The sequence below is a fragment of the Leptonotus elevatus genome, chromosome 15 (assembly GCF_054856555.1).
Source record: "Leptonotus elevatus isolate MCC_2025b chromosome 15, RoL_Lele_1.0, whole genome shotgun sequence".
Classification (NCBI taxonomy): domain Eukaryota; kingdom Metazoa; phylum Chordata; class Actinopteri; order Syngnathiformes; family Syngnathidae; genus Leptonotus; species Leptonotus elevatus.
The window spans coordinates 19,917,451-19,942,717 of NC_141253.1; the positions used below are offsets into that span (position 1 = coordinate 19,917,451).

Here is a 25,267-nt window from a genome sequence, read left to right on the forward strand (position 1 = left end):
CATTTACCGACGACAACAGCAGGAATTGTGGTGTGAATGTGTTGGTGTGAGAATACACTTTGCACTCAGTAACACGGCGATGGCCAGTCGCTGTGTTTTACAACATGACTGACATTGCGGCACTGAATGCACATGTGCTGTATCAGTCAAACATTGGGGTGAAGGAGAGACGGGTTGACTTTCTGGTGGAGCTTGCAAGTGTGTTTGCTCGGTCACATGTGGGAGCCAAGAAGGTGAATAAGGACAAGCTTCTTTGGCCACAAACCCCCCCCCCCCACACCTGGCCAAGGTAAAAGGGCAATGTGCAAGAAAACCTATGCCACTGCGAGCTGTGTTGATTACTAGTACACATGTGGCAAATGCACAAATGAGATGTGGCAGCACCAAGAATGTTCAGACAATGTAGAGGCTTGGAACACCGACATACCAGTCAAACATAAAAACAAGGGCATGGGCAACAAGGGCCCTTTTGTAGCCTAAATGGATCGGGTATTTCTATTCTCTATCACTTTATCCACATGCTACATAGATTTATGTGGTTATATATTTCATTGTGGTAATTTCTAAGTAGGGATCACACTCCCTCCCTGGTAAGGGCTATTCAGGGGTGCCCGTGAGGAGGGTCCGTTGGGAAGTAGAATCTCAGATTCAGGAGGAGCAGTGTGTTTTTTGTCCCAGCCGTGGAACAGTGGACCAGCTATACACCCTTGGCAGTGTCCCTGAGGGAATTCTGTTGAGGGGTTGGGTTTCGGGAGTATGGGGTACAGAACTCCCTGATATAGGCTGGTTGGTCCCTGAATCACCGATGTTAAGAGTTTGGTTCGCTTTGCTGGCAGTAAGTCGTATTAGTTTCCAGTGAGGGTTTGACTCCAAGGCTGTCAAGTGATTGTGTTCATAACCTTTATTGACAGACTTTCTAGGCACAGCCAAGGTGTTGAGGGGGTCTGGTCTGGTGGTTTCAGTATTGCATCTCTGCTTTTTACAGATGATATGGCACTGTTGGTTTCTTAAGGCAGCAATCTCTAACTCTAATGGGACCAGCTCGCAGCAGAGTATGAAGCGGTTGGGATGAAAATCAGCACCTCCAAATCTGAGACCATGGTGGCGTGCCCACTCCGGGTCGGGATGAGATCCTACCTCAAGTAGAGGAGTTCAAATATCTTGGGGTCTTGTTCATGATTGAGGGCAGGATGGAGTGGGAGATCGACAGGCGGATTGGTACAGCGTCTGCTGTGATATGGACTCTGTATTGTTCTGTTGTGGTAAAGAAGGAGCTGAGCTGAAAAGCAAAGCTCTCGATTTACCGGTCGATCTACGTTCTTACTCTCACCTATAGTCATGAGCTGTGGGTCGAACAAGCGGTCAAAATGTGTTTCCTTCGCAAGGTGTCTGGGCTCTCCCTTAGAGATAGGGTGAGAAGCTCCGTCATCTGGGAGGGACTCAGTGTTGCGTCGCTGCTCCTCAACATTGAAGGGGGCCATCTGGTTTGGATGCTTCATGAACGCCTCTCCCTGCTGAGGTTTTCCAGGCATGTCCCACCAGCAGGAGGCCCCAGGTACGACCCAGGACACGCTGGAGAGACTATGTCTCTCGGCTGGCCTGGGAATGGCTTGGGATTCCCCGGGAGGAGCTGGCTAAAGTGGCTGGTGAGAGAGAAGTCTTCTGCGGTGCTGTTGACCTACAGGGTGCCTGTGGAAACTGGACTACTGTTGGTCGAAGAAGGAGAGGAGGAAGGTGTTTTCGTAGGAAGAAAGAGAAGAGGAACACCAAGAGTCTGGGACTGAGAGTAGGGACTTTGAGTGTTGGAACTATGACAGGAAAAGGTAGAGAGCTGGTTGACATGATGTAGAGGAGGAAGGTGGACATACTGTGTGTTCAGGAAACCAGGTGGAAAGGGAGCAAAGCTAGAAGTTTAGGAGCAGGGTCCAAGCTGTTCTATCATGGTGTAGATCGGAAGAGAAATAGAGTATCATGAAGGAGGAGTTTGTTAGGAACGTCCTGATGATTAATGTTGTTAGTGGGTATGCGCCACAAGTAGGATGTAAGCTGGAGGAGAAGGAGAACTTTTGGTTGGACCTTGATGAAATGATGCAGAGCATCCTTAGAAGTGAGAGAGTTGTCATTGGTGCAGATTTCAATGGACACGTTGGTGTAGGAAACAAAGGTGATGGGCAAGTTTGGTATCCAGGAGAGGAACGCAGAAGGACAGATGGTGGTTGACTTTGCAAAAAGAATGGAAATGGCTGTCGTAAATACTTTCTTCCTGAAGAAACAGGGTCACCTACAAGAGTGGAGAAAGGAGTACACTTGTGTAGACTACATCTTGTGTAGACGGTGTAATCTGAAGGAGATCAGCGAGTGCAAAGTAGTGGTAGGTGAAAGTGTAGCCAGACAGCATAGGATGGTAGTGTGTAGGATGACTGGTGGTGAGGAAGACAAAGACAGCAAAGGCAGAACAGAAGACGAAATGGTGGAAGCTGAAAAAGGAAGAATATTGTATGACTTTCAGAAAGGAGTTGAGACAGGCTCTGAATGGTCAGGAGGTGCTTCCCAATGACTGGACAACTACAGCAAATGTGATCAGGGAGACAGGTAGGATAGTCCTAGGTGTGTCATCTGGAAGGAAAGGAGATAAGGAGACTTGGTGGTGGAATGAGGAGGTGCAGAAGTGGATCCAGAGAAAGAGATTAGCTAAGAAGAAGTGTGACTGAAGAAAGTAGACAGGAGAACAGAGAAATGCAGCATAAGGTGAAAGTAGAAGTGGCAGAGGCCAAACAAGGGGCCTATGATGACTTGTATACTAAGTTGGACAGTAAGGAGGGAGAGACTGATCTATACAGGTTGGCAAGGCAAAGAGACAGAGATGGGAAGGACGTGCAACAGGTTAGGGTAATAAAGGATAGGGATAGAAGTGTGTTGACAGATGCCAGTAGTGTGATGGGAAGATGATGAATGAGGTAAGTGAGAGAAAACAAAGAGTAGGTGAGGTGATTGTTGTGGACCAGGAAATAGCAAAAATTAGTAAGAGTGAAGTGAGAAGGGCATTGAAGAGGATGACGAGTGAAAAGGCACTCGGTCCTGATGATATACCTGTGGAGGTATGGAAATGCATAGGAGAGGTAGCAGTAGAATTTCTGACTGGGTTGTTCAACAGGATCTTAGATAGTGAGAAGATGGCTGAGGAATGGAGGAAAAGTGTGCTGATGAGCCACACAATGATGCTATGGGAAAGGGTAGTTGAAGCTTGCCTGAGGGCAGAGGTGAACATTTGTGAGCAGCAGTATGGTTTCATGCCAAAAAAAGAGTACCACAGATGCAGTATTTGCTTTGAGGGTGTTGATAGAGCAGTACAGAGAAGGTCAGAAGGAGCTGCATTGTGTCTTTGTAGATCTGGAGAAAGCTTATGACAGGGTACCCAGAGAGGAACTCTGATTTTGTATAAGGAAGTCTGGAGTGGCAGAGAAGTATGTTCAAGTGGTGCAGGACATGTATGAGGACTGTAAGACAGTGGTGAGGTGTGCTGTAGGTGTGACGGAGGAGTTCAAAGTGGAAGTGGGACTACATCAGGGATCAGCTCTGAGCCCCTTTCTTGTTCGCTACGGTAATGGACAGGATGACAGACGAGGTTAGACAGGAATCCCCAAGGACTTTGATGTTTTCAGATGATTGTGATCTGTAGTGAGAGCAGGGAACATGTGGAAGGGAAGCTAGAGGTGTGGAGGTTTGCCCTGGAAAGGAGGGGAATGAAAGTTAGCCGTAGCAAGACGGAGTATCTGTGTGTGAATGGGAAGGACCCAAGTGGAAGAGTGAGGTTACAGGGAGAAGAGACCAAGAAGGTGGATGAGTTAAAGTATTTAGGGTCAACAGTCCAGAGCAATGGAGAGTGTGGAAAAGAAGTGACGAAGCATGTGCAAGCTGGCTGTAACGGGTGGAGAAAAGTGTCCGGTGTGATGTGTGATTTTCAGCTAAAATTAAAGGAAAGGTTTATAAAACTGTGGTGAGGCCAGCCATGTTGTTTGGTCTGGAGACAGTGTCACTGAGGAAAAGACAGGAGGCAGAGCTGGAGGGGGCAGAGATGAAGATGCTGAGGTTCTCTTTTGGAGTGACTAGGATGGATAGAATCAGAAATGAGTACATCAGAGGGACAGCAAATGTTAGAGGCTTTGGAGATAGTCAGAGAGGCCAGACTGAGATGGTTTGGACATGTCCAGAGGAGAGATAGAGAGTATATTGGCAGAAGGACGCTGAGTTTCCAAATGCCAGGAAGGAGGTCTAGAGGAAGACCAAAGAAGAGGTTTATGGATGTAGTTAAAGAGGACATGAAGGCAGTTGGTGTGAGAGCAGAGGATGGGAGAGGACAGGGTTAAATGGAGGCAACTGATTCTCTGTGGCGACCCCTCAAGCGAAAAGCCAAAACAAAAAGAAGAAGAGGTTTTTTTTCAGTGCCTCCAAGGCTTTTGTTTCTTATTATTTTTTTTGAAATAAAGTCCTCTGTATTAAATTGATTATTTTGGTAAACTGTAAATACTGGTAAATTATCATTTATCAGAATCCTACTCACTACTTTTCCCTCAACTGCATTTGTAAAAATACTATCAATGACTGTTGCACTGTTCAATGTTATTTGTGTTGGTTTAGATATCATAGGAAGCAGTTTCAAACTATACATTGAATTTATGAAATCACTTGTGTTAGGTGAGCATATCTTGTCCAAACCTATGTTTACATCTCCATATAAAAACAGGAGTAACCCTGTTGACTCAAACATGTAAAAGGGTTATCCCAAATGTTTCAGAAACCGGAATTTTGATAAGATAGAATCATCTGGGTCAAGATAACACTTATTGTCAAGGTGAATCAATCAGCGGTAGCTGCTCGGGTCCTAATAACACCCACGGGTTGATTTTGGGGCTGCACAATTATTGCATGAGTCGGGTGGCTAATTATGCTTAGATTATAATGCACTCCTGAAATTGAAGACAATGTCTGACAAATTTTAATGCAGAAATTAATGTGAAAATGCAGTTTGTGAATTAAAGTAAACAATGGCAGTATTTTATAGCTTTATCAAAATTAGAAAGCCATTTGAGTAGAACGTTGATTGCTGTTATGGTTACAACTTTAGTTTTGTTTAGCAAACATGAAGTAGAACTTAAGCCAGTATCATATATTCATTGTTTACAAGGTGATTGATAGGCATGGTGGCTTACATATAACTTTGGAAAGATGTATTACATTAAACTTAGCTATATGGTTGTAAATAACAAAAGATGTAGTATAACACAATTCATTTTTGAAAAAATGCCTGACTGTGAGTCTATTATGAGACCTCAAAATTCTGCCCCTCCAAGACATGTAAACTACAGTGTTTTTTCGCAAATTAGGGCCCGAGCAAAGACGGCTACAAGGTCCCTATTGTTTTTGCAATTATGCAGTTATAATCTTGTTGATTTTGTGGATTTTTGCAAAACCGTGTAATTTTGTATTTTTTTTTAAAGAGAATGTTAACCCAAAGATAAATGAGGGAAAACTGTAGTGCACCAATTAGAGAAACGAAAACCTTTTGTAAATATTAAGAAGTTATTATAAATGATGTATCATATGTAGTGAAAGTTTAAGTGGATTGGATAATAATTTTGAGTTGTGTAAGTCACATTGTTAAGAGGAAAAATTAAAATAAATACATGACCGAGGTATGACGATTATGTCAGATAGTTTGGATTCAGTTAAAATGTATATGAGAATTGTAAAAGGAACAGGGCAGTTTAGCCCTCTTGAAATTTTGTGTGGTACACTATTTAATGTGCCTATTGTAAATAACCTGTTAAGCCGAGCAGATGAAAGAAATTGATTTAAGTGATTATATGAGGAGATTGTTAAGTAAATTAACTGATTTAATTCATTTAAACTTCACTCCACTTCTGGATATCATTCACAGTGACCTGAGCGCTGGAATAATCTTCCTATTTCTCTAATAGGACGAATAGCCACTAGGGTGTGAATTGCCTAGTACCTGGCGATTCGATTCGTATCACGATTCATAGGTCACGATTCAATTCGATACCGATAAAACCCGATAGGAATCTCTAAATTGATTATTGCGATTTTTTTTTTTTCTCAAATTTAGAAAATACTAATCAGTAAACTTGACATGTACACTGTAAGATTTGTATGAAAATGTATTTATGTATCTAAAAATTAAGGCTTATAACTGAGCCACTGCATTTAACAAACAGGTTGCAATCTGTTTCATGTTTAAACAGCACTGAAATAAAAATATTAAGGCTTAATGTTCCATTAATATAACAATCTTCCATGCTTAATGTGTGAATCCTAACCCTAAGTAAGACGTTTTGTTGAATATTACCATAAAAAATTAATGTTTAAAAATCGATTCGGCCGCATATCGAATCGATTCGAGAATATCATGCTGTAATATCACGATATATTGCCGAATCGATTTTTTGTAACACTCCTAATAGCCACCATTAAAATGAAAGTTTTACCAAAAATAAATTATTTTTTCTCAATGATTCCATTCAAACCTACGTCTAAAACTGGTTTCTGGGCCCTGAGGTGTTGCGCTTGCTCTGTCCTGGCAGGGGTCGACGGCTCCCCTCTTTGGTGGAGATTTTCATGCATGCCAGATCCACCACACCAGCATCTATCGAAACTCAGACACAATCTGCTTCCTCCTCAGGTCATTGAATCGGTGGAGGCTGGTGTCTGTGGATCTCACTCTGCTTCGTCTGTCCTTCCTTCCTTTCCTCAGTCTCTCCTTCGGTCTCTTGAGGTCTCCCTGATTTTTTTATTTTTTTTTGGATTTGTTGGAATTTAGATGTTTCTTGGGTTGGGGAAGAATTCTGGTGGGTGGCCCGGTGGGTGGTGTCTGGTCGGTGCTGGATTTCACCTTCCTTGGTTTTCTTTGGTCCCCTCGGGTCTCCTGACGGCGGTGTTCGGTTTAGGTGAACGGTATGGGATTTTTTCTAATAGGTTTTTGGTGAGCTAACAAATACACGCACGCACGCACGCACACACACACGCACGCACATACACATACTCACCCACATACAAAAAAAAATAATATATATATATATATATAAAAAATATATATATATATATAAAAAATAAAGAGCAATGATGATGATGACATTTCCGAATGAACAATACTGAGCTCTTTATAAAAAAAATTTAAAAAAAATAAAGAAAAAAAATAAAAATAAAACTGGTTTCTGTTGTTGGACTCGGCCATTACAAAATTCTACCTGTATTAAAAAAAAAGCAAAGATGAATCTATCTTCAGAAAAGCAAATCCAAAGGAGGTCTAGAGGCAACAAATTTTATGCACTACTATATAGCTAACCAGCTACAATATATCATTCTATGGGTACAACTCAACAGAGATACCAACTGTTGGCTGGAACTAGAACAGAAGGATTGTAACAACCTCAGACTTTTAGATTTACTCTATCGATTAAGCGACACGATTGTTTTAAAATCCCAATGATTTCCGCCCCCCTGACCGCTTGGTGGAAGGCACTAGAAATTACAAAATCCCAATTGGAGCCCTGAGGACTTTCTCCCATATGGCATAACCCCGATTTTCAACTAAACAATCAATCGTTTTATTTATGTGTGTGGGAGCAGAAAGGAATTACACATCTCTACCATCTTTTCTCAGATAATACATTTATATCATATGCCAACTTGCTTCAAAAATACAAAATAAATGGAAATTTTTTACATTATCTGCAAGTAAAAAAATATGGGAAGGAAACAAATTCCAACACTTCAGGGTACGCTTCAACCGCCTGTTTTAGCTAAGGATATTACAAAGCTTTCTCCGACAACAACAAAAAACCTCTCCAAAATATAAAAGTTACTTTCATACACAGATAAAATGGGTGGCGGTTGTGGGGCGGTGGGGGTCGTGGAGGGAACAGGGGCTGGGGGCCGGTGGGGTGCCTGGTGGGCTTGCCGTGCCCCGTTCTGTTGCGTTGGGCTGGGGGCGCGGACCGTGTTGGGGCGGGGGGGTCCTCCGGGCCCCTGGGTTTGCTCTCCGGCCGGTGGCCCCTGCGGGGCCCGGGGGTTGTGCCCTGGCACTACGAAACACAAAATATGAGACCCTGCCCTCATCATATAGTATTTAGAAAACTTGTGATTTTTTCCCCCCTGTTGATGGCCCAGGTCTTGATTGAAGTTAATTGGATCAAACGTGTAGAAGAAATGGGTAAATGTTAAAAAATTGGCAAAAATTGGACATTCAAAAATTCGTACCTCACTTCCTGTTCATATAAGCAAATTGTTTCAGAGATCTTGCTTAAACATACAACCGGGGCTGCTTCGTTCAAAAAATTCTAGGGGGCGCAAGTGAGTAATTTTTGTAAAAATTGCACAATACATGATAAAATATTGCTCATTTTGCCAGGCCAGATGTTGTGTGCCATTTTTCATGACGGTTTCATAACGTGGTTGGAGAAAAAAGTTAGGCCCTCAAAATTGGCGTTGTTTTCTTGGCGAACAGTACCATGCCACGCCCACAGTGATTTGCGAAAACTGACAAACTTCGTGTTATGACATCATGAAGGCCTAAACACTCTTCTGAGCAAATATGAGAGGTAGATCTAGTTAACAGGGTTGGAGAAAAAAGTTGAAGAAAAAATGTAAAAAATAACATAAAATTGCCAGTAGGTGGCACTATCAGTATGAATAAATATTAGTTCATAGATGTATTCAGACCTGGACTCTCATCAAATGTGTGAAATTTTGAGAAGATAGGATCATCTGGGTCAAGTTAACGCAGCTTTTATTGTCACGGTGAATCATCAGATTTGCGGCACCGTAACGGCCACGCCCTTTACAATATTCAATGTGGGGCATGATGAACATCCTAAGGCTTTTCTGACAAAATTTCAACTCGATCCCTCAAACAGGCTCGGCACAATAGATACAAATGTAAAGTATGACATTTCTTGTCACCACTAGGTGACGCTACATGTATAACTGAATATTATCATATAGATGTTTTCAGGCCATGGCTATTAAGATGCATGAGAAGTTTGAGATTTTTTTTGGAGCTTGTACAGTGGAGTTATTAAGCATTTCCTCTTTTTTGATGAAGGAAATATTAAAGGCAAAATTTGAGGCCCCGCCCCCGTCATATAATGTTTCAAAAGTCAAGATGTCAAGAGGTCTTGAGATGATCCATGCAAAGTTAGAAGTAAATCGGATGAAAACTGTTGGCAAATGGGCAAAAAGAATGACCACAGTGAATGTGAATGAGCCAAAATTGGACATTCAAAAATTCATAGCTCACTTCCTGTACATTTTAGGATATGGCTTCCACTGACATTTTTACCGCAGCCAATCATGTTGCAGCGGGGCGGGTAGAGGGTTCTCGGGTTTTATGACGCTAGTAGGCTACGGTGCTGCCAGGAGCCATCGCTCATGACTGCCAAGTCTTTATTAATCCAACACAAGATTTGTGGTACATGAAACGGACATCGGAAATCGCTATGTTCATGACTGAAGTGTTTTGTTTCAAACGGGAGTTTAGTTTGACCCGAGGTCCGAGAATTATCGATAATAGCATAGCACACAGTTAACCGACGCTAGTAGGCCTCAAGCTCCATACACCCGGACACTTTTAGACTTATGCCGTTGGATTGGTGCATCAAGGCCTGGCCTGGAAGGCAAATGTTGACTGTTCTGTAAATCCTCTCAAAATAAAGGTGGAAATCTGCAATTAAAGCACATCGTGTTTGTTTAGTTTGAAATCCAGTGTGGTGGTGTTTAGAACGTGAATGATAAGATGACTAAGGTTGCGTAGGCTCCTTAGGGCACGAGCTGAGCTCATTCACACATCATGTAGAGGGAGTAATAACGAGATAAACATTACCCTATCCATATTAGATATGAATTGTGACACATTTGTCTTTTGTCCATCAAATAAGACTTTTTATAATATGTAATTATTAAATAGTATAATTCTAATTTGATCTGAGAGTTGTTTTCCAACCTGTAGAGCCAAGGCTCTTATTTTGCTTAAGAAAAACCTCACGGTAAACCAGCAAACAAAAATAAAAAGTTTTCCTCCTGAAATAATGATCTTAACTCAATTTAGCCACAAATGTACTTAGTGTGAAATCTGGGCTTGTATAGTTGAACACAAAGCTGATACATTTGCAGGTAACCATGAGTGTCTGTTGTATTAATGGCAACTTTTGCAATCCAATTGAAGAGCAGTTATTTGTTATGCCTGTCACTATATGCCACTGGCATAAATATAATAATAATTTAATTTAAATGATATCACAATAATAATAATAATAAGTTGTGAATAATATACACTTTTACTTTTTACTCCAAGACATAATTATTTTTCTAAAACTGCATACCGAACTGAACCGAAAACTCTGAGCGCAAAACCGAACCGAACCGTGGAATTTGTGAAGCGTTCCATCCCTAATATGAATACAGTACATACAGTTGAAGCCAGAAGTTCACATACACTGTGCAAAAACACACATTTCATTTTTGTCTCACAGTCTGAAGAAGAAAACTTCTCCTTTTTCAGGTCAGTCAGGATCACCAAAATTATTTAATTTTGTTAAATGCCACTATTTGTATATCATGAACAAGTATCTTTTTATGACAACACATATACCATTTTTCACCTGATAAAGTGACCACACCACATACACAATGTTTCAAGTAACATTTTATTTGTAAATTTCCTCTAAATGTGTTTTTAACTTCAGTATGTTTTACATTGCCAATCTAAAATCATAACAGATTTTTCAGACATATGGCTTTGACGATAACAAATATGTGTAGTACCTTTCCAGTAACAGTATCAACAACTTGAAAACAAAAAGGGTTTTGAACAGGCAGCCCTTTTTACTAACTAGTACAATGTAGATGTATGGACCGGTTTGGTTTCTTAGGTTCACCTCTGGGAATAATTAATTTAATTAGAACCAATGTAAAGTATGACATTTCTTGTCACCACTAAGTGGCGCTACATGTATAACCGAATATTATCATATAGATGTTTTCAGGCCGTGGCTATTAAGATGCATGAGAAGTATGATTTCACTAATTAACACTGATATTAAAATTATCACTAAGGCTTTCACATCTAGACTAGAAACAGTAATCCCGACAATCATTCATAGCGACCAAACAGGCTTTATTAAAGATCGTCACTCTACTAATAATATTAGGAGGCTCTTTAACCTTATTAGCATGTCACAGCGGCATGATAAAAAGGCAGTTGTTATATCATTGGATGCAGAAAAGGCTTTCGACAAAGTTAACTGGTCCTTCCTCTTTGCTGTTTTAAATAAATTTGGCTTTGGGAAGTAATTTATTCACTGGGTGTCAGTATTAAATGATTCTCCTAAAGCTACAGTTACTACTAAAGGGATTATATCTCAGAGTTTTACTCTACAGAGAGGCACAAGACAGGGATGCCCACTGTCGCCTTTATTATTTGCAATATTTATTGAACCGCTTGCATTAGCCATACGCCAGGAAAGAAGGATTCAAGGAATTCACTCAGGGGTAACAGAACATCAAATTAATCTATATGCCGATGATATTTTACTTTATTTAGAAAAGCCTGCTATTTCGTTAGGGGAAGTATTTAACTTAATAACTAAATTCTCACAGTTATCAGATTATTCTATTAACTGGACAAAATCAACACTTCTACCTATTACAGAAAATTCATGGAACCCTGCAAGCCAGGACCCACACTACTCATTTCCTATAGGTAATTTAAAACACTTAGGCATAAAAATCTCACCTAAATTAACTGATTTAATTCATTTAAACTTTACTCCCCTTCTGGATAGCATTTATAGTGACTTGGAGCGCTGGAATAATCTTCCTATTTCTCTAATAGGACGAATAGCCACTATTAAAATGAAAGTTTTACCCAAAATAAACTATTTTTTCTCAATGATTCCATTCAAACCTACGGCTAACTGGTTCCAGTTGTTGGACTCAGCCGTTACAAAATTTTACTGGAATAAAAAAAAAAAGCAAAGATTAGTCTATCTACTCTTCAGAAAAATAAATCCAAAGGAGGTCGAGAGGCACCAAATTTTATGCACTACTATATAGCTAACCAGCTACAATATATTATTTTATGGGCACAACCCAACAGAGATACTAACTGTTGGCTGGAACTAGAACAGAAGGATTGTAATAACCTCAGACTTCTAGATTTACTCTTTATTACAACATCGATTAAGCGACATAATTGTTTTAAAAATCCAATGATTTCCGCCACCCTGACTGCCTGGTGGAAGGCACTAGAAATTACAAAAGCCCAAGTGGAGCCCTGTGGGCTTTCTCCCCTATGGCATAACCCCGACTTTCAACTTAACAACCAATCGTTTTATTTAGGTGTGTGGGAGCAGAAAGGAATTACATATTTCCACCATCTTTTCTCAGATAATATGTTTATATCATATACATCCTTTCTCCAACAATACAAAATAAAAAACTGATTTTTTTAATATTATCTGCAAGTTAAAAGTATGATAAAGAAACAAATTCCAACACTTTGGGGTACGCTCCAACCGCCTGTTTTAGCTAAAGATATTACCAAGCTTTCTCCGACAACAACAAAAAAACTCTCAAAAATATATAAGTTACTTTCATATACTGATAAAACGTCTTTACCCATCTCGAAATGGGAAACAGACTTGTCTATAGATCCGGAATCTGACTTTTGGATTCAAGTTTGTGAAAACGTTTTTAAAATGACAAAACACACAAATTTACAACTTATCCAATATCAAATTATTCATAGAACATACATTACTCAATATATGATGAAGAAAATGGGACTCTCAGACTCCGACATTTGTCTCCAGTGTTTACAAAACACTACAGACACTTATTTTCATGCTTCATGGTTATGTACTCCGGTTATGTATTTCTGGACTTAAGTCTTAGAAAAACTTTCCGCTGTCTTGGACTGTAGGATACCGTTCTCTCCAAACTTGTGTTTGCTAGGTGACTTAACAACAACTGACTTACCACATAAACAATTTTGATCTACACTTGTAGCCCTTACTATCGCAAAAAAAACAATTCTTGTTAACTGGAAAAATAAACAAACTGAATATCGACCAATGGTCTAACCTCCTCATAAATCACATTTTAATGGAAAAAATATCTGCCTCAAATAAAAAACAAATATCAAAATTTATAGAAACATGGCCTACGTATATAGAATATTTTAACCTAAACCTGGTTACTTAATTCTGCCTGTTAGCGAGAGCCACCGCATCGTGATAACTTACATTGATGTTTCTGTATTTGGCAATTTGAAACTAATGGTTGTGTTTTTATAGTCAGGAACCCAGCTGCTGCCAACAGGATCGAGCAGATTCACCTCCAAAGGGCACTAAGGGTTAATATTCGGATTCACTGCATGCCAGTGGGTTAATTCTATAGGTACTGTCCCCCCCTGGCTGGGCGTGGGCGGGTCTGCCCCTCTGTTGGCTGCTGGGTGGCGGCTGCGTCTTGGCCGTTCCCTGGGTCTCTTGGGGGGTGCTGCGTTGCGGGGCTCTCCCTGGTGTCCGGTCCGTCGCTCTGGGCCCGGCGACTCGGTTCGGGGCTTGTGGGCCGCCGGGGTGCCCCGTGGTTCCCTCTCCCCTCCCCCTTCCTCCCCCTTGCTGCCTCTCCCTCCCCGCCTCTCCCCGCCCGTCCTCCGCCTCCCTGTCCCTTCTCCCTCGTCACCCTTCCTCCTCCTCTCTCCCTCTCTCTGCGGCCCTGCCGCTGCCCCTTGCCCTTCTTGTCGTCTCCTTCCCCCTCCCTTCCCCCTACCCTATACGCCTTCCTTCCCCTCCCCTGGGCCGGGGTCTCCATCCCTGGCCCGTGTCTCGGCGCTCCGGGGGCCGGGGGGGTGGGTGGGTTTGGTGTTGTGCCAGTATCCGGGGGGCGAGCCCTATCGCCCCGCCGGGCTGGTCCCATATGCCCGCCGGGGTGCCGATGGGTTGGGTGGGGGTTTGGTGGGCGGGTGCGCCTCCTGCCCCCGTCCGGTTGGGGGGAGCCCCACTGGTCGCTCCTCTTAACTCACTGCACTAGGTTTGCACAATACACTTTTATAGACATATAGGGCACATAACACACTTTAGGGGGGGGGGGGTTGTCCCCTGTCCGTGTCCCCGCCGCGCCGCCCCCCCCCCCCCCTATTTTTTTTTTTTAATGGACCACATACACTCACTGACATGCCTGGGAGGTGGGTGGATCAGAGCGTGGGGATATAATTTCCTCTCTGGGGTCGGGGGAGGGGGGCGGCTTTGTTGGGGGGGGGATGTCTGGGGGCTTGGGGGCCTGGGGGCGGCTGGGGCTTTTCCTCAGTATCTCCTTTGGTCTCTTGAGGTCTCCCTGATTTGTTGGAATTTAGATGTTTCTGGGGTTGGTGAAGAACTCTGGTTGGTGGCCCGGTGGGTGGTGTCTGGTCGGTGCTGGATTTCACTTTCCTTTGTTTTCTTTGGTCCTTCCTCGGGTCTCCTGACGGCGGTGTTCGGTTTAGGTGAACGGTATGGGATTTTTTTAATAGGTTTTTGGTGACGAATACACACACACTCGCACGCACGCTGCTCGGGCCCTGATAATAAGAATAAGAATCCGGACAAAAACTATAGGAACCTCGCAGCGGTCGCTGCTCGGGACCTAGTAATAATAATAAGAAACCAGACAAAAACTATAGGAACCTCGCAGCGGTCGCTGCTCAAGCCCTAATAATCCAGACAAAAACAATAGGGACCTGGCAGTGGTCGCTGCTCAGGCCCTAATAATCTGGACAAAAACAATAGGGACCTAGTAGTGGTCGCTGCTCGGGCCCTAAAAATAATAATTACTACAAAAACAAGGGTCCTAATGAGGTGCTCCTTCAAAGTGACCTGGAACATTGATAAGTACAAGAAACTATTTCATAATGCATGATAATTTTGCTGAAAGGAAAATGACACTGTTTGACATTTGAGATGTATGTGAACATTTGAACTCCCAAGACACTTGATGAACCTTGATTATTTTTATTTTATTGGGTAATACTAAACAAGAACGAATAATAAATGTTTTTGTGCGTTCTAGTAACTCTTGATTTTTACTGTACAGTACACCCAGCCCCAAATTGTGCCCCAAACTACATACAAGAAGTCAAATAAATAAATAAATAAGGTGGTGGAGGGGGGTGTTGTGCTATGGACATTTTTACCAGTGGCGAGCGGTCATATTAAGCTATTTGCAGTGCATGTCCAAGCCCTTCAATAAAATCCTTTGTCCCCTAAACAATACCTTAGTTCTACTGTTTTGGTTTTAAATTCCTGTGTCCTGTTTTCCTCACGGAGAGATAAAAAGCCGACAGCTTGTTTTGCGCATGCGCAATGAGAAATCAAGTTGTGTTCGTTCCGAGAGGTTGTTTCTGTAGGTGCGTCTTTTGAATGGCAAAAAATCTGGCAGTAAAGCAGCTTTTCTGACAACGCGCATGCACATAATTGGCTTACTTGACTTGTTCTGCGGTAAACAGTCAGTGGTTCAGTTAATCGCCGAGTCACAATGAGTGCCGTTTATCCATATAATTTTTTAGGAAAAGAAGAATATAATTTAAAGTGGTCGTCTTACTCCTGAAGTAGTCATCACGAAAACGGGAAAGAATTTCGTCCTTTACTTACAAGCCGTACGAGAAACATAAATGGCTCGCTGGCTGTCTACAGGTTAGCAAACTGTTGATTGTTAGTTGAAATCGCTTGTGGCTCCCTCCGCTGCAATGTCATTTTTTCCTCTCCCATTTTAAGCCCGGTTCATGGGCACGAGCTAGTTCCAAATACTGTAAATTCCAACATATTGGCAAATTTGTGGGCATGTGATTGTGACATTTCACTCACCACGGAGCTGGTTATATTATGTGTGCTTCAACCAGTCAGTCATGAATAATTCCGCTTTAATTTTATACCTAAAGTACTGTGGTATTGTGGTGGTGACATAATTCTCTCACTGAACTAATGTTTGTTGAGTGTGTTCCCAGTAAGGCGGCGGTAGTCACCACAGTATAAATTAATAATTAAATAATATTTTATATTAAAATTAATAATAAAAATACCATCATCTTAACAAATATAATTTATTACTATTATTATTATTAATATTGTTATTATTATTATTTTATACTATTATTTTGACAGAAAGACATTGTTCTTCTACTGTTAAATTCTCTTCTTTTATGGCGGTAAAGCACCAGCGGCCAAAGAGGTAAGAATAGAAGAGTGTCTTCCGGGTGAAGGTAAAACAAGCTATTAATTAAGGTCATATTTTGTTTCCCAACTTGTGTTAAATAAACACATAATGGATGGTCAGATAAAGGTTTGTTTTCCGTTTTCCAATTTTCTAATTTAAACAAGAAACAGCTCATTCCCATTTAATGGAGACACCAACACTGCCTCCTCATAAACTGAGGAGGGACGGACAGGCCCCTGTGTGGGTAAATATCTTGCAACAGCGTGATGCTTGTCTCAAAAATAAACGCATGTGCATTTAATAAATTTTGCACAAACGCAAATTCGACAACTCACAAGCCAAACTGAAATTTTACAAATGGTAAGCTATGATAAATGCATACACAAGATTGAGAAACAAGTGAAAATCGCGACATAAAGTGGATCTGAAAAATGTGAAAATCGCGACATAAAGTGGATCTGAAAAATGTGAAAATCGCGAATATGGTTGTGGATCTGAAAAACACGTGAAAATCACAGATATATTCGTGGATCTCAAAAAGGGGAAAATCCTATATGATATTTGTGTGAATAATTTTGTCTCTCTCCATAAGTGCGCACTTAAAAATATTAATATGCGAGCGCATTGAGGCATTTTATGACATTTATTACATCGTCAGCCTTGGATGGTATCTGTGAACGTCAATGTTCAAATGTTCGTAACTAGAGGACTACCTGTAAAATAATAACCAGACAAGATTAGTCTAAAACTATTTTCCATCAACAATTGGTCAAATTTTGTTTTAGAAAGGCATTTATATGTTGATCTTCAATGGGCAGCCAGCCTGTCGAATAAACCAACCTGCTCCTGTGTGGCCACGGAACTGCTGAATTTTGGCCCCTGTGCTCCAATCCCAGCATGCAATAGTGTTGTCAAAGGATCCAGTCACAAGCTTCTGTTCATCAAACTTCACTGTGGCACAGGTGTGAGTTTGAATTCCATAAATGCATTGCCCAGTACGTACATCCCATAATTTTGCAGAGAGATCATCAGATCCTGGAAAATAAGACAACATAATGTCAGTGTAGTCACGATACCAAAATAACGACTTTGTTAACATAAGTGCATACATTTAATTGTCTCAATACTTTTACCGGGCAAAAAAATAAAATAAAATAAATAAATATATATATATATATATCCAGGTTGAAACAATTGGAAAAGTCCAAATTGCTCAAGAGGTTCACAAACTTTTGAGCAGCACTGTATGCATAAATATATATATATATATATATATATATATATACATATATATATATATCAAGGGATTTGCAGACCTATTTTGCTGCATGCTTCAACAATCAGAAGAAAAGTCAATCGACAAGGCTTTCATGGAAGGCTTGCTCGGTAGAAGCCTCAGCTTACAAAAAAGATCAAAGCTGCCCATCTCAACTTTGCCGAGGAGTACCTGGACAACACTGAAGCTTTTTGGAAGTCCCTTCTTTAGTGGTCACAACTAAAACAGTCATGTTTGGTGAAAAGTCAACACTGCATACCAGCAAAAGAACGTTCACTCTAGAGTGAAGCATGGGGGTGAGAATGTTTAAATTCTGGGCTGGCTTTTTATCCTTAGGAACTGGACAACTCCACATAATCCAGGGAATCATGAATTCAGAGGAATATTGTGAAATCCTGGAAAATAACCTGAAGCCGTCCTTTGTGAAGTTAAAGCCTGGTAGACGATGGATCATGCAACATGACAATATTCCAAAGCATTCCAGCAATACAACCAAGGAATGGCTGAAGAACAACAAGATTCATGTTCTGGATGTGCCCAGTCAAAATCCTGACTTAAATTATTTCAAAATACTGTGGCGGGACCTGAAGCGGGCAGTTTATGCTAGACGCGCATCCAACCTCTCTCAACAAGTTGTTCAAGAATGAATGACAATATTATCATTATTTTTGTTCAAGTCCATTGTTTTCAATGTCAGCATTGTAGATTTTAGTATGACTAAACATTTAATAAGGTTATTTAAATATTTTATACAAAGTCTGACCATGCCTGATGCCTGCAGGGTTCACAAACTTTTGAGCAGCACTGTATATATATATATATATATATATACATATATACATCCATTTGCTACCGCTTATCTGGGGTCGGGTAAATCGAGAGCTTCGCCTTTTGGCTAAGCTCCTTCTTCGCCACAACAGACCGATACAGAGTCCGCATCACTGCAGACGCTGCACCGATCCGCCTGTTGATCTCCCGCTCCATCCTGCCCTCACTTGTGAACTCCTCCACTTGGGGCAAAACCTATGTCAAATACAGTTTGTGATAGCGTATGTTGATACCTATTTTTTATTATTGTGATGTATAGAAAGGAAAGTAATCAACATTTGATCAGTACAGTTAATAGTCTTGTTTTACTGCATACAGGCTATGTTGTTGACCATTGACAAAGGACGAAACTGGATTTTGAGTTCTCCATGACGAGGGCGATGGTGAGCAACCCTTGATCTGAACTTGTGCCTCATTTTCCAAGTAGCTGAACATTCAAGATCCTACCTCACCGTCGTAGTAGGCCTGTGAACTGCAGTAGACTTGACTGAACAAGAGTGCACTTCGACTAATCACTTTGATGTTGATACCACAACACTGAGAAACAATTAAATGCCCAATTGGAGGAACAATTATTTTGTCATTATTTTTGCCCCCAGGTTGTTGTGCGCAGGTAAGTTGGGCAGGGATTGTAAATATTTTTGATTTGTTTTAGTTTTTTGTGTGTGTAAATAAATGTTCTTTTCATTTAACACATTTGTGATTACAGTTGCTCATTGTGTCTGTGTGTGTGCGTGCATGCGCACGTGTTGATTTATTGGTTCTAATTAAATTAATTATTCCCAGAGGTGAACCTAAGAAACCAAACCGGTCCATACATCTACATTGTACTAGTTAGTAAAAAGGGCTGCCTGTTCAAAACCCTTTTTGTTTTCAAGTTGTTGATACTGTTACTGGAAAGGTACTACACATATTTGTTATCGTCAAAGCCATATGTCTGAAAATTCTGTTATGATTTTAGATTGGCAATGTAAAACATACTGAAGTTAAAAACACATTTAGAGGAAATTTACAAATAAAATGTTACTTGAAACATTGTGTATGTGGTGTGGTCACTTTATCAGGTGAAAAATGGTATATGTGTTGTCATAAAAAGATACTTATTCATGATATACAAATAGTGGCATTTAACAAAATTAAATAATTTTGGTGATCCTGACTGACCTGAAAAAGGAGAAGTTTTCTTCTTCAGACTGTGAGACAAAAATGAAATGTGTGTTTTTGCACAGTGTATGTGAACTTCTGGCTTCAACTGTATGTACTGTATTTATATTAGGGATGGAACGCTTCACAAATTCCACGGTTCGGTTCGGTTTTGCGCTCAGAGTTTTCGGTTCAGTTCGGTATGCAGTTTTAGAAAAATAATTATGTCTTGAAGTAAAAAGTAAAAGTGTATATTATTCACAACTTATTATTATTATTATTGTGATATCATTTAAATTAAATTATTATTATATTTATGCCAGTGGCATATAGTGACAGGCATAACAAATAACTGCTCTTCAATTGGATTGCAAAAGTTGCCATTAATACAACAGACACTCATGGTTACCTGCAAATGTATCAGCTTTGTGTTCAACTATACAAGCCCAGATTTCACACTAAGTACATTTGTGGCTAAATTGAGTTAAGATCATTATTTCAGGAGGAAAACTTTTTATTTTTGTTTGCTGGTTTACCGTGAGGTTTTTCTTAAGCAAAATAAGAGCCTTGGCTCTACAGGTTGGAAAACAACTCTCAGATCAAATTAGAATTATACTATTTAATAATTTCATATTATAAAAAGTCTTATTTGATGGACAAAAGACAAATGTGTCACAATTCATATCTAATATGGATAGGGTAATGTTTATCTCGTTATTACTCCCTCTACATGATGTGTGAATGAGCTCAGCTCGTGCCCTAAGGAGCCTACGCAACCTTAGTCATCTTATCATTCACGTTGTAAACACCACCACACTGGATTTCAAACTAAACAAACACGATGTGCTTTAATTGCAGATTTCCACCTTTATTTTGAGAGGATTTACAGAACAGTCAACATTTGCCTTCCAGGCCAGGCCTTGATGCACCAATCCAACGGCATAAGTCTAAAAGTGTCCGGGTGTATGGGGCTTGAGGCCTACTAGCGTCGGTTAGCTGTGTGCTATGCTATTATCGATAATTCTCGGTCCTCGGGTCAAACCAAACTCCCGTTTGAAACAAAACACTTCAGTCATGAACATAGCGATTTCCGATGTCCGTTTCATGTACCACAAATCTTGTGTTGGATTAATAAAGACTTGGCAGTGATGAGCGATGGCTCCTGGCAGCACCGTAACCTACTAGCGTCATAAAACCCGAGAACCCTCTACCCGCCCCGCTGCAACATGATTGGCTGCGGCAAAAAAGTCAGTGGAAGCCATATCCTAAAATGTACAGGAAGTGAGCTATGAATTTTTGAATGTCCAATTTTGGCCCATTCACATTCACTGTGGTCATTCTTTTTGCCCATTTGCCAACAGTTTTCATCCGATTTACTTCTAACTTTGCATGGATCATCTCAAGACCTCTTGACATCTTGACTTTTGAAACATTATATGACGGGGGCGGGGCCTCAAATTTTGCCTTTAATATTTCCTTCATCAAAAAAGAGGAAATGCTTAATAACTCCACTGTACAAGCTCCAAAAAAAATCTCAAACTTCTCATGCATCTTAATAGCCATGGCCTGAAAACATCTATATGATAATATTCAGTTATACATGTAGCGTCACCTAGTGGTGACAAGAAATGTCATACTTTACATTTGTATCTATTGTGCCGAGCCCGTTTGAGGGATCCAGTTGAAATTTTGTCAGAAATGTTTTAAGATGTTGATCATGCCCAATACCGAAAATTTTAACTTTTCCCCAAAGGCCGTTACGATGCTGCGAAGTCTGATGATTCACCATGACAATAAAAGCTGCGTTAACTTGACCCAGATGATCCTATCTTCCCAAAATTTCACACATTTGATGAGAGTCCAGGTCTGAATACATCTACTAACTTACATTTATTCGTACTGATAGCGCCACCTACTGACTTTTTTTTTCTTCTACTTTTTTCTTTAACCACGTTTACTAGATCTACCTCATATTTGCTCAGAAGAGTGTTTAGGCCTTCATGATGTCATAACACGAAGTTTGTGAGTTTTCACGAATCGCTGTGAGCGTGGCAAGGTATGTTCGCCAAGAAAACAGCGCCAATTTGGAGGGCCTAAACATGCACAGAAACTCATAAAACTTGGCACACACATCTGGCTTGGCAAAGTGAGTAATATTTTATGATGTATTGTGCAATTTTTACAAAAATTACTCACTTGCGCCCCCTAGAAATTTTTAACATTTAAGCAAAAGCTACGAAAAAAATTTGGTATTTGAGAGAGCCCAAGACCTACCAAAAAGTATTTTGGACCCATATGTAAAATGAACAGGAAGTGAGTTACGAATTGTTATTTTTGAATGTCCGTTTGTTGCCGATTTTTGCACATTTACAGGGGACATTCTGTTGCCCATTTCTTCTACACGTTTGATCCGATTGACTTCAAACTTGGCCGGGACCATGTCAAGACTTAGGTCAACAAAAGGGGAAAAAATCTTGAATTTGGCGGGGCATCATATTTTTTGTTTCATATTTACTTTTCCATGAAAGACGAAATACGTAATAACCCCTCGGTACATGCTCCAAAAAATCCTAAACTTTACATGTATGTTTATTGTCACGACCTGAAGGTATCCCTAACACAATAGTCGGTTATAAATATAGCGCCACCTAGCCCTCGGGATCGACAAAAAAATAAAATAAAATAACCCCACACATGGTATTTTCATATTTGTACAAAATGTTGATAACAAAGTCATTTATAAATATTTTTTAACTTTCGACCACTCACATTTTTTGGTGGAATCAGACCTATCCATAAATATGTACTTTTTATTTATTTATTCATTTATTATGTCCTGTATGAAAAATAAAAGCAATATTGTGCTATGAGTAAAACTAACGATGATGTGTATTTATGTACTTTAAAATCGGGACAACTCAATGCAAAAAAATTAAACTAACGCTGATTTTGAGGGTCTTAACATTGAGCAAAACTCATTGAGCTTTGCACACTCATCACACCTGGCAAAAAAACAAAAACAATCCATAATTAATATATATATATATATATATATATATATATATACATACACACCTACTGCCCGAAGACAGCTGTATGTAATACATGTTTATTGGATTTTTTCTTCTGAAAATAAATTCATTTTGTTTTTGCTATTGTTTTGTCAAATGATTATGCTCTACAAAAATGCCTTCTAGTTTAAATTGAACCCCACTGAAAATAAAGTAAATGTGTATTGCCTGATCACTTATGTTTTATGTAAAGAACTGAACACATCTTATTTTGTGCAAATTATGCCACGGTATGTGCAGCTGCATGATTTGTGGATGAGCTTTATACACATTGGAAATCATTGTGAATTCAGCAACATACCTGTGCAGAGAAGACCATCCTTATAATAGAGAGCATATACACGAGCACTGTGGCCAATGAGTGAGGATGTCTCAAAGGCCTTCTGATCCTTCAGTTGCACCATACGCAGTTTAGCTTTAAGGTAGACACCCTTCCAATGGGATGCAACCTGAATGGACTCATCAATCCTCCAGCCGAGCTCCCGACAAACATTCTGCCACACTTCTGTGCATGAATTTATGACCTAAAGAGAGATGGAAGGCAGGTTTGAACACCCTTACAAGACAAACCAGACTGAAAACATGAAAATATCCTACAAATTGTTTCAAATGCAATGCCTTGCTGAATAAAGCTGTGTGAATATGTGGGAGGAAGAAGTGATAATTGGAGGAATACGATACAAATACTAGTGAAAGGGAATGTAAAAAAAAAATGTAACAGCAATTTTAAAAGACAAACACATTCTAAAAAAGGATGCACATAATTCAAGTTTTTAAGCCAAAATTCTCATGTGTGTGTTGCAGTGACGTGCAGTGAGCTCTAGGTATGGGTAGGCAGGCAGGCGCAAATTGAGACGCACACACTAATTACACATTTGTGTGTCGGCAGGCGAGTGTACAACGTATCCTAGGGTGACCATATTTTCAGTTCCAAAAAAAGAGGACACTCTGCCCGACCTCGAGATTGATACTCAGATACAAGATGCCATACATTCAAAATATTTTAACTGTATGGGTAGAAAATAAAACAAAAAAACATTACTCTCTTTTGAAGTCTTACATTGTTTGCTCCTCAATCTTTTTTTTATTTTTACTTCGAGCAGGGTTCTTACCCATTGCCTCCGGTGCGGGAGCTCAACACTTGCCCTTTAGCTAAAGTTCTGGGCCACCGTCACAGCCAGTGGCAGCCAGCCACTGTAAATGTTGCAGTGCACTCCGCCTCCCATTTGCTGCACAACGAAAAACTTACAATTTCAAACACGCCTGGAAATAATGTAATAAAGTGAATATTTCCCTGTAAAACAGCCTAATTCATCACAAAATTAAGATAGCAATAGCAATGCTAAACACCATGTCAGGTGAAACAGCCAGTTAATCGAAGCACATCCACAAAGCCAATCTTTCCTTTTGCACCATTCTTTGTGAAAAGCACTAATAATTCTTTGTCCCTTACTTTGCAAGAAGATCCGGTAGCTAAGGCGTTGGTCTCCTATCCTTCAAAATATTAAGTTTTTCCTCAAAAGAAAGGCGTGAAAATAGTTTTATATTCTCCAGAGTAGCGTCATCTTACCGCTTTGCTGTGAACAAAGTGTGTTTTGAATTCACGAATGCATTGTGCAAACGTACGTTCGCATAGGAATAATACAGCGACGTAAAAAGGCTGCGTAGTGATCAGGACTTTTCTGTTGCGAAACTGACTACGCATGTGCGAACACACATCGCTACGAGGACAGGGCTGGGAAAAGAACGGTAGTGGTGTGCTTTCAGGAGGATATTTTTTGCAGCATTTTTGCCTGCAGGCCAGACGAAGGAATGAGTCATTTTTTATTTAGGTATGAAAATCACCAAATGTTGTCACGTTTAAACCCTTAGGTAGTGTAGGCTTTCTGAAATAAAATAAATGATTAAAATAAATAGAAAAGCCAAACGGTTTCAACTTTCATTTCAGCTTGGGGCAGGCAGTGCCTATCTTGCCTATCCTGACCACACGTTACTGGTGTGTTGTATGGACAAACTTCCCCAAACCATTGTAAAATTTAAAACTTAAGTACACTTTTGTTTTCCAATGATTGAAGAATACACTGAAAAATGTCATACTCTAAATATTGCTGTTGCATTCTTAGATTAATTAAGCAGTGGGTGAGTGAATGTGAATGAAGTAGTGCTGGCATTGGGCCAAAAACTCCTATGCCAGAATTTGGTAAATTTCCAAATTTGTCAGAAATCTATGGTAAGTCCACACATGTAAAAAAAAAAAAAAATTCTGATTATTGACCTAAATCTGATCTGATCTAAATTGTTGAAAATATTTGCCCCAAAACATCACGGTTCGTTGCATAGACTCAGAGTTAATTGCAGTATCTGCACTCCAAACCAGGTGGCAGCAATGTTGCATCTTGCATTTGTTTTGTGCGCACTCGCACACGTTGTGACGTTCGGCTATCGTTACATCCTTAACACACACACACACACACACACACACACACACAAGGAGTGGAACGGCTTTTGAAAAACAGTTCAGTTCTAATGTTCCAGTTCGGTTCACGTCTCATCGATTCATAGGCACACACAACTCTGTATCTCGTGTTTTAGTGAGGTGATTATCATAATGGCGAAATAGCGCTATTCGACTAACAGCTATCTCTGTGGCGGCCTTTTTGTACTATTTTGTTGCTTTTGGATGATA

General features: G+C 40.2%; 1 protein-coding gene across 4 annotated transcripts in view; it reads right to left on the reverse strand.

Moving 5' to 3' along the window:
• Window positions 1-25,267, reverse strand: part of fbxw2 (F-box and WD repeat domain containing 2) — a 126,028-nt gene that overhangs the window by 82,094 nt on the left and 18,667 nt on the right. For all 4 annotated transcript variants that reach the window (XM_086097226.1, XM_086097227.1, XM_086097225.1 and 1 more), the window contains 2 exons: window positions 22,883-23,105; window positions 17,104-17,298 (listed from right to left, as the gene is read on the reverse strand). In XM_086097226.1, the coding sequence (XP_085953352.1) occupies window positions 17,104-17,298; window positions 22,883-23,105 (418 nt within the window). The remainder of the gene's footprint in view (window positions 1-17,103; window positions 17,299-22,882; window positions 23,106-25,267) is intronic.